General features: G+C 33.2%; 1 protein-coding gene across 1 annotated transcript; it reads right to left on the reverse strand.

The window, feature by feature from the left end:
* Nucleotides 1-21: 21 nt before the first annotated feature.
* On the reverse strand, nucleotides 22-10768 carry LOC109076557 (sorting nexin-24-like). Its single transcript, XM_042752656.1, has 6 exons — nucleotides 10569-10768; nucleotides 1931-2119; nucleotides 1400-1494; nucleotides 1199-1237; nucleotides 1051-1118; nucleotides 22-960 (listed from the first exon to the last, which is right to left on the reverse strand). Exons 1-6 carry the CDS (start codon nucleotides 10656-10658, stop codon nucleotides 773-775), a joined length of 669 nt encoding a protein of 222 aa, XP_042608590.1. The 5' UTR covers nucleotides 10659-10768; the 3' UTR covers nucleotides 22-772.
* Nucleotides 10769-11338: the final 570 nt, after the last annotated feature.

Below are 11338 nucleotides of genomic sequence, written 5' to 3' on the forward strand. Positions count from 1 at the left end.
TGCTTGAATAAATGCCTCATCTTTTTGACCACAAACAAATCAGACACTCTCTTTATTCAATAGAAATACTCTTAATAAAAATGCTTAAGTTGTTTTATAGTACAGGTAACTATCTTGGCACAGTAAAACAAAATCAGTGACAACCTGGGTTTGCAAAAAAAACAAACAAAAAAAAATGTACATAATGAACACACAAAATGAATGCATAAGAAATTAAGGCAAAAAAAAGTTTAAATTTAATATTTTTAGGACCATTTTTAGGATTTTTGTTTATGACAATAAAAATACAGCACAAATGAGATTTTGGTAAGGGAACAAAACAAAACAAAAAACTTAAATGTATAAATCAAATTAAATACAACATATTGCAATGATGCATAACTGCATTTGGACTTTATTTAAATTTAAATCTATATTGGCAGGGTTTCTAAAAAAAAAAAAAAAAATTCAAATATATGAACTGAATACCAAATAAATGCACAAAAAAAATAAAAAATTAAATGTCTTATTTTTAGATCCATTAAGTTTTCTGTTACAAATAAGCACAAAAACTTGATTTTAATATGGTAAAAAAAAAAAAAATTAAATTCAGTACAAGCTTTTGAGATGAAAATGACCTAGACAGTTTTTGTGAGATTCACATAATAAAATATGACAAACCTAAAGATGAAAGATTCAGTCGATATAAACATACAAAGGCACATTTAAACAGATGGAGTTGCTAGGCAACACTGCAGCGATTGCACTCATATTCTCTGTGACTCTCTTGCACTCATATTCTCTGTGGCAGTGAGCTGATATTGCTTCTGTTTATGGTAATCGTGGGGATTTTGGGATGCACGGGCAGCTCTGGTGCACATGTGAGGCCACTGGGTTTACCGCAGCTCTTTTTGAAACTCACTCTGACGTCTCTGGGGTACAAACCCTGCAGGACGCCGGCCACCACGATATCAGGGAGGTCTGGGGGAAATGACCACAATAGAACATTTCATTTGGGTGTAAAAAAGAAAAAAAAAAATTCTGTAATGACATAATCACAGTAAGGTTTACCTGATCGGGATTCAAGCTGGTAAGGGTCAGACGAGAAACCAACTACTCGCTGACTGAATAACTTAAAACTGCAGGAAGACGATGTACAATGTTCAGAATAAATTTGAAAAGTTTATGAACAGGTTAAAAGAGATGAGGATGAACATACCTGTATCCCTGCTCTTGACAGTCATCTGACTGGTTTTCACTGAAATATGACAATTAGGGCATTAATAACAAGCCTGAAAGCACTTTTAATATTATTACTAGATTACTTATTGTTATTGTTAATTCATTAGCTGAATTTCCATAGTAAATATTTAGATGCATTGCTAAATTACAATTACAGTGATCCGGTGTAAATACATACTCAGAGCTGCAGTTCTTGCTGGCCGAATGAAAATGTTTGACCTGCAGGAAATCCAGGAGCTCTTGAGGAACAACGTCATTTCGGTACAGAATCTCCTGCAAACGGCAGCCAATAAAAAAAGTTACAACCTCAGTTTGACATTATATTAAAATGATGACTGATATATTAAAACATATTTTATTTAATACATTAGAATTTCACACACATTCTAATATTTGCAAAAAAAAAAAATGTTGAACAAGTTTAAGTACTAAAATTGAAATAGAAAATGAATAAAATCACACAATAAGATTACTAATATAAATAAATTAAAGCTAAATCAAAAAATATCACATTAAAATGACTAAAACCTAAACTAAAATTAAAATGCATTCTGAAAAAACAAAAATTAAAGCTAAATATGAATAAATACTCAAATTAATAGCATAATAAATACTTTTTAGAATAAAACAATAAGATATAAAAGCAATAAAATAATAAAAATCTATCAATTTAATATGATAACATGAAATAAACACTAAATATCTCTACCTGGATGTAGTCCTCCAGTTCCTGTCGTCTTTGCTCCAGTGGTTTGGTTCGCAGGTGCTGGTTTCTCTTACCGGGGAAGTCCGGAGCTCGCAGAATCTTCTTCAGCTTCCGGTGAAGCATCTGAAATTCACCATGTCGCCGCAAAACAAAGTGTTTCCTTCCATTGAAGAGAATCTCCAACCTGAAGAGCTGAAAATATATATATACATATATAAAACCTTGTGTCATAAAACCTGTGAACACTCAGAACAGACTTCAATAAAACTTTGAACAGTGTTTTGACTGTCACTGGATTATTCGCCAGCAGGAGGCGCCAAAGCGTCTGAGGATAGTTTTGCATCCTCTAGCGCTCTAACATGGTCATGACAGGTTAAAACAGCAGTAGTTAATATTAATCAAAAATCATTCAGAAATACCAAAGACTATTCACAGTGAATGACCTCATCAAACCCACACACATATGACTGTGCAACACTTTAGTCTTATATAGGTCATATGAGTTTACACAGGTTAAATCAGCACAGGTGTGACGCTCTTCAGGTGAGACCACACCCTGAAGCATTGAGTGTCTCTGTATAAAGACTCGTGGGTCGTTATTGTCCACAACACAAAGAAATGTAACGTGACAGAGCAACAGTGTTTTACTGTGACATCAATCTGAGCTCCACGTGAGTGACCTTTCACTGAAAATTAGAAGCGATTGGGAATCAAAAAACATGATGTTGACTTCATTTATTTATTGACTTTATGACTCTGAGAGGAGAGATGTTAAAAAAGTGAAATAACAATCGCAAAATAACTATTTTTGAAATGAGGTCACATGACTTTAAATTAGTGCTGGGTGATTAATCGCATCCAAAAGTTTTTGAGTACATTATATGTGTGTGTGTGCAGTGTATATTTACTGAGTATGCATGTATATATTTAAGAAATACATAATAAATACACACAGTACACACACATATATTATATAAACAAAAACTTTTATTTTGGATGTGATTAATCGCGATTAATCGTTGCCCAGCACTACTTTAAATACTATTTTTAAAACACAGTATGCAGAATTGAGTGTATACTACACAGTATGCATTGAGTTATTACTCTTTTGCCGGTGTAACCTTGGTGTGTGTGTGTGTGTGTTTGTGTGTGTGTGTGTGTGTGTGTGTGTGTGTGTGTACATGGGGTTAGGCCACATTGTGAGCAGATCTGAGAATTAGCAGTTTCCCGTTTTCCACCCATAACAAAGGAACACAGAACACTCAGTTCCACCAAATATTTCCCACTGTGAGCTCAGTCTTTCGCTTCTCAATACCTCAAATATTTTTCTCGCTAAATCAGAGGCTGAGAGAGAGGAATAAAAATGACTGTGGTTCAAGCATGTTTTGACAAGTCGGTGCTCAAGCATGCTCAACACGGTGATGGGAACTATCTATGCAATGTTATGAACTGAAAAAACTGACGAAATCAAGAGTTGTTCAAGAATTTAAAGGGACAGTTCACCAAATAAATAAATAAATAAAGCAATTATAATCGTAAATCCTTTACTCATCTTCAAGTCATTCCAAACCTGTTTGATGTTCTGTCTTTTATTAATCATAAAAGATGATGTTAAACAATGATCACAATGCTCTTATATTAGCATTCTATATTGAACACCATGCATGTGCATTTATATAAATATACATTTATTCTTAAATATGAATACATTTAATAAAAAAATGTAAATAAATATATTAAATACAGTATATTAAAATATTATTGCTCTTTTTCTATATTGAACACCATGCATGATATATAATATTGCTCTATTAGTATATAATACATATACATGCATATTATACCACACACAAACATATTTATACGAAGTATTATATACATTTCAGTAAGCATGTTCAATACTTTTTCCCTGTGTCATTCCATTTTATTACACAGAACTTAATTTCGGATTAATGCAATTCAATAAAAGTGAATGGATTGTCAATCACAAATATGTATATAAGTTTATAAATATATACTATTTAATTCATATAAATATACATTTTTTTATTTATATTTTAATATAAATATGTAAATAAATATAGAAAAATGAATTAAATAAATATAAATTAAATATATTCATTACTGTTTTACAGGATATAAATATATATATATATATATATATATATATATAATATCTGTACTATATTTTATCTGTACAATATTTTATTATATTGCATATGTATATAAATATATTATATACTGTTTTTACAGGATAAAAGATGTGTATTATATACTAAATTATATATATATATATATATATATATATATATATTATATTTTAAATATATATATAATAAATGTGTGTGTATTATTTTTAAATAAATGTGTTTTACACATAAACACATTTTAATAAAAAAATAAAATATATTATATATTAAAATATTAATGGACTTTTTCATACTACATTTATTATGTTACAATACTAAATGTATTATAATATGTAAATTATATATGTAAGATATATATTTATATATACACACTACAGAATTCCATTCCATTTTAGTTGTACTATCCCTTTAAATCAGCGAATGCTACACAAGCTTTATGGGTAAAGTGAGTTAGTGCAGGCGGGTGGAGAGCATTCCTGGTTAACAATGAAGACACATGTCTGTTTTGGGCACCAGACTGTGTCGTGTTTATCGGGGTCAGGAGGACTCGATTTAAACCCAGTTTCTCCCTCTCTCGATCTTATAGAGCTCTCATTGTTGCTGATATTTCCACTAAGATGAAGAGCTCTCTTTCTCTATTCATCTCCAGTACAGTAATACTCATCTCTCTCGACTGTGACCTCTGACCTGCTTTCTTCTGAAGTTCTACAGCTCTCCGTGTTCAGAGTTGTTTTCATGGCCTGCTCAGTCTGACAGGTGTGAGTGTGCGCTTGGCATTACAGCTTTGACTGACATCAGCATGTTGCCGTGTGGTTGTGATTCAGCTGTGATTTAGCTGTTCTACTTTTAGCATCACACACAAACAACTGCTCCCGTTAAACCCTCTCATTCAGACCACAAAAACTCCTCATACAGCGCCACGTTATCCAATTCTGATAATAAACTGGACAAATCCATTGGGAATGATGAAAGTAAAATGAGTAAAATGCACACATTCTAGTTTGGTCAGCTGATTTGGCTCCATCTGATCTGATAAATGAACTAAAACTGCATCCTGTTATCTAGACGACACAAAAAACATCTTTGAAGTGTTTTGAAATCACAGTGACTCTTTTTCCTTTGCAAATTTTTATCTCACAATTCAGACTAATTTTTTTTCTCACTAGTGTGACTTTATAACTCACAATTTCAGTGATTGTATATCTCAGAATTCTGAGTTCTCATTTCAGAATTCTCTTTTTTTCTTTTTTCCGGAATTCTGAGTTTACATCCCGCAAAAAAAAAAAGTAAACAAAACCTTCTAAAAAAAATAGCACAATATGAACTCAAAATTCTGAAAAAAAGACATAACTGCCAGATGTAAACTCAGAATACTATGAAAAAAGTCAGATTTGGAAGATATAAACTTCGCAATTCTGAGAAAAAAGTCAGAACTGCAAGATGTAAACTCAAAATTCTGTGGAAAAAGTCTGTATTATAAGCTTGCAATTGCGAGATATAAACGGCCATTTCTGAGAAAAAAAAATTAAATCAAAAAGTTGCAATTACTTTTGTAATATTTTTATTTTGCATTGCTATGAATGGTGTAAAATGCTCAAATCTTCCAGAATCAAGATTAAATCTTTTAGGATCTCTTGTTTAAATGTGCATTTAGTTTTGTTGTTTACATGAGTCAAGATGTTTCAAAACGTTTCATTCCTGGTACGTTTATTGTCCTGTAAGTGATGACTGAGTAGAGCTGCTGGAGTGCATCTCCTCTATAGAATTGCATATTTCGTCATTTTTCCTTAGGTGTTAAAGGGGTCATATGATGCTGCTAAAAAGAACATTATTTTGTGTATTTTTGCTGTAATGCAATGTGTTTATGCGGTTTAAGGTTAAAAAACACATTATTTTTCAAATACTGTACATTATTGTTTGTCCTCTATGCCCTGCCTTCTGAAACGCGTCGATTTTTATAAAGCTCATCATTCTGAAAAGTGAGGTGTGCTCTGATTGGCCAACTATCCAGTGCGTTGTGATTGGCCGAATGCCTCAAACGCGTGATGTAAATTTTTGTTTAATAATAATTGTGTGATTTTGTGTGAAGTGTTATGCTAGTCAAAATAATTTGATCCCATTACAAACAAGACATTTTTTGTATACAGTGGGGACATAATTATTGATTATAATGACTTATACTGTGTTTTTACGCGTTGTGTTGGGTATCGCACTGCGTAATTTTTCCATTAATTAAAGGGTCATATGATGCTGCTAAAAAGAACATTATTTTGTCTGCATTTTTGCTGATCATGTGAAACGACAAACAACAAGCTCTACTCTACACTACTTAAAACTCGTGTTTGAATCATCATTGGCAAATTCTTTAAAATATGTCTATGTACTTACAGGCTGTGAGTCAGAAGCGCCAGACTGTCCTTGCAAAGTTGGAACTGCCCAACTTTATATAACAGCCTTTGAGCACAGACCCATTGTAGGCGACTGGTTCAGGAAACAGTCCTCAATATAATGCATCACACACTGTGGGCTTGAGTGAGGAGTGGCTGGCGGATTCGACGAAGGACACATGTGACGACCCCAGGCTGGACGCCGCTTTGTCCACGGTGAAAAGCTGATCTGGCGAACCACAGCACGAAGCTGATGTATTTCCTCAGCGACCAGCACGGATCAGCTCAGGCATGGCGAACGGATATATGTCCTCTTTTGGAAGGCCAAACAAAGTAGTTTTGCTTTGTTTGGAAGGCCAAACAAAGTAGTTTTGCTTTGTGGCAGCGGTGCCGCGGCAACAACAATCCTCAACGAGAATAAAAGTTACGCATTTTTTCTTTGCGTGAACATCTGGGCGGCGTTATGCAAATGTGAATCTTACAGTGACGTAGACGTGCTGGGTGTGTTTAAATGAGCAGTTTTATGTAGGAGTGGTTGACTCTTAACTTTTATAAAGATATGTCTTCAGATTTGAGACTTTAGTCTGTGCAACTTTACAGATCTTCTTTATTCACCAAGAGCTTGTAACACTCCAAAGAGAAAGGAAAATTTAAATTGCATCATATGACCCCTTTAAAATTGGCTAAAAACACACCTTTAAGCACTTAACTAACTTGTTACCTTATATTTTATTGCATTTAAAAAGTCCTTTGTCTATTGTTCCAGTACTCTGAAATCGCTTATGCTTATATTTTTCTCAGTTTTTGGTTCCTAGTAATCGGAACATTGCTGCAATGCAATCAAACCTTCGATCAACGTTATGACAACATGCTGAAAATATAAGTGCACAATAAATTAGCCTTCCCTAGTCAGAAGGTCATCCAAATGAAGAGCAAAAATTTTGCCACAGCTCTCTTGCATGTTACATTTCTACAGTGTTACAACCAACGTTGCAATAGTACCAAAAAAAAAAAAAAACATTGCCACAATATAAATGTTTGTTGTGTTGTCTCCAAAATGAAGAAATGCTTCTAACTTTTGTTATGCATGTATTTAAAACAGAATATACCATTTAAATTATAATGACAAATACAGTTATTTAAGCAATAATTTTACATTTTTTTCCCAGACGTCATCATACAGTATATTTAAGAGATTATGGCATGAAGAATAACCTGATTACATAATCTAAAATACAAGGAACTTTGCAATAGTTTACCATTATAACCACATTTTCCTTCAAAGTATAGTCTCTATCGTTGAAAAATTAAATTATAGAAATAATGATAGACTGATATCTCATTAATTTACTATAAGTTTACAGTAATAACAGCAATAACTTATTTGTAAAGCCATTTTGTGAAGGCCTGCACAATCTAACTAGTAGTAAAATTAATAAAATTAATAGTACTGTATTTTTAATATATTTTATTTATTTATTACCTGGAGATAACTTGAAAAACACACATAAACCATATATTTTCGGGAATCGTGTGTTTATTGTATTCATGTTTGATCAGTAAAAACGTTTCTGCTTTTTATTCAGCTCTTGTTCATATAAGGGACTTCCTGCACGTCACATGTTATTGAGTCTGTTTTGGACTTTCTGCGCGAGAGCGCCCTCTGGCTCCGAGCATGAATGAAACTTGCACTGCATGAGAGAGTTCAGCGCTCCTGATATTTCACATCTCCACATTTTGGATACATAGGCCGGTGGTGTATTGTAACAAAATAATAATACTTTGTTACAGTACTTAAGTATTTTTTGGGAGTATTTGTACTTTACCTGAGTTTTTATATTTCAGCCAACTTTTACTTTTACTTTTACTCCGCTACATTTCCTAATTAAAATGTATACTTTTTCTCCAATACATTTCCCAGAAGCATATTCGTTACTTACTACAAAATAGTCAGAAGAACACGGCGATAATATGTTTTCTGCGATAATATGTTAAGTGTTGTTGTAATGATGTGCGATCTGACATTATCAAGTATATCACCAAATCACACAGAGTGCACCCAAATGATTTATTAGTCTATTAAAACTAAAAATTCCAGGCATTCTAAATTGTAGACACCAAAAATGCTTCTGTATGCATTTTTATGTTTATATAATTAAATATAGTTAACTTAATCTATATCACACAAATATCAACATGAACACATTTAATAATCATTTCACACATGTTCAGTAAAGCAATAAGTGACTTACGTTTTAGACAAAATATTGCTTGTTTTTGCTCAATTTTGCCAACAAAAATAATTCCAAACAAAGATCACAGCACTGCTTTGTGTCTCTAAGCAATGGATGGTGTTTACTTTTTGAATGAATCAGCTTTTTGAACGAATCGGTTGAATAAATGATTCAGTGATTCACTCACTAATACAGTCAGCTTTGTTTCTGAATGAATCAGCCGTTTAAATGAATCGGTTGAAGCTCAATGACTCACTCATTAACTGTCACTTGTTGCCACCTACTGGCGGTTTTAATTACACATTTCGACTATTTTGTTCATGTTTTAAATGATTTCAGATATCAGTATTCAATGTTTTATGTTAAAAACATTATTTATCCATCTGTAACGGTTAAATGCATCCATTTTCCTTCTGAGATACATAAACTGTAAATACACCTAAATGCTTTTTCAGATGCAGATTGCAGAAATGTTTTCTTATGTTAGAATGAAAGACATTAAGTACAGATGCTTCTTATTCTTATCCAGAAAGACAAAATGGATAAAAAGAGTTAAAACTGAACATAATCTTGCTACTCAAGCTGAGTATGAACATTTTTATATATATTTATATATTTATTTGCTTCTTTTCCATTTTCCATTTACTTGTACTTTCAATACTTAAAAAAAAAAAATACTTTTTGTACTTAAGTACAATAAATATAACATACTTTAAGACTTTTACTCAAGTAAGATTCTAAATGGTGACTTCAACTTCTACCAAAGTCATTTTCTGGTAAGATATCTGTACTTTTACTTGAGTATGGCTTTCAGGTACTTTATACACCACTGACATAGTCTATACTATCCATAACATAGACAGATTATCAATACCGTCTCTTTTCATTTAAACTTAAATCTAGAAACTTCTGCATGAAAACACCTGCCCGAATAAAGTACGTGGGACGAATTTACATTTTATAAAAATTAATTATTTTTTATATTAAAAATGCAGCCAATGTAGTTCTACACAGATCTATATGAACAAAGGTGCTTGTTCTCTTTCGTTCTTGCTGTTTGGTTGGGAAAAGTTAAAGCATGTCGAGGTGTCTTGCCTTTTATATTTTATCTGTCAGTATTTATTAAAAAAAAAAAAAAAAAGTAGAGCGCCTAAAAATAATTATCACAACACTGGTAAAACAGGCTTATACTGATTTTCTCATCCTCTGAATTATAGGTTACTTATCGATCCTGTTTTTATTATCATTATCATTCAAAAAATTTATAAATTCAGAACAGGATTAGAATAGAATTCTATTTTAAATAAGACAGAAATGTTTTTGTGTTTACAACAGCAAAACCACCATGTAAACTCAGTAATAATAACAAAATCAATAATATAATTCAGTTTCTAATTCCTGAGTAATTAAGAGTTGCATATATATATATATATATATATATAGATATATATATATATATATATATATATATATATATATATATATATATATAACATTTAAGCTTAAAATGGTCTTTTATGTTCTGTTTTTTTTTTTTTTTTTTTCAAACCTGCGTCACTGCATTTGCTCTTATCAATACAGAAGCATCCGTTTCGATACACATATCAGCAAGGAGCACTGTCCTGTTAAAAGCCCTGCTCCATGTGCCCCTTTTATACTTTGAGCACCTGCCCCAGCCCTGAACTGTATGCTATTTCGGGTGCACCTGTGGTTACCATAATAAGTTGGGAAGCCTCACGGAATGATTAATAATAATGATCAGCTTTCGAAATGAATGACAACTCAAAAGCACGTGCAAAACGTCAAACGCGCTGTATAATATAACAGCCCTGAGGAACCACAAATATAAACGAGTTTCTGTTTGACTTACTTTGCGCAATTTTCCCGTCTCGTCCACTTCCCTCACGAGAGACGGAATAAAGACCTCGATGACTGGAGACACACACTGATGATCCAACATCTCCAACACAAGCGCACAGATCACCGACTGAACTCAAGATCAGCTCCGCGCGCTGGACAGCACTCCAGAGCTCCTCCTCCTCCACACACACACACACACACACACACACACACACACACACACACACACACACACACACACACACACACACACACACACACACACACACATCGCACTCTCGCACACACACACACACACACACACACACGCACACACACACACACACACAAACTCTATCTCTCTCACACACAAACTCTATCTCTCTCACACACACACGCACACACACAAACTCTATCTCTCTCTCTCACACACGCACACACACAAACTCTATCTCTCTCTCTCTCTCACACACACACACACACAAACTCTATCTCTCTCTCTCTCTCACGCACACACACAAAACTCTATCTCTCTCTCTCTCTCACACACACACACACACAAACTCTATCTCTCTCTCTCAGACACACACACACACACACACACAAACTCTATCTCTCTCTCACACACACACACACACACACACACACACACACACAAACTCTATCTCTCTCTCTCACACACACACACACACACACACTGTGAAATAAATGAGAAATAAAGCCGTAAAATAGCATTTAACAAAAAAATTACAATAGGGAAAACATTGCTAGTACAGGTAAACCAACTTCTAGATAGTTAAA

Source organism: Cyprinus carpio, chromosome B25 (genome assembly GCF_018340385.1).
Source record: "Cyprinus carpio isolate SPL01 chromosome B25, ASM1834038v1, whole genome shotgun sequence".
Taxonomy (NCBI): domain Eukaryota; kingdom Metazoa; phylum Chordata; class Actinopteri; order Cypriniformes; family Cyprinidae; genus Cyprinus; species Cyprinus carpio.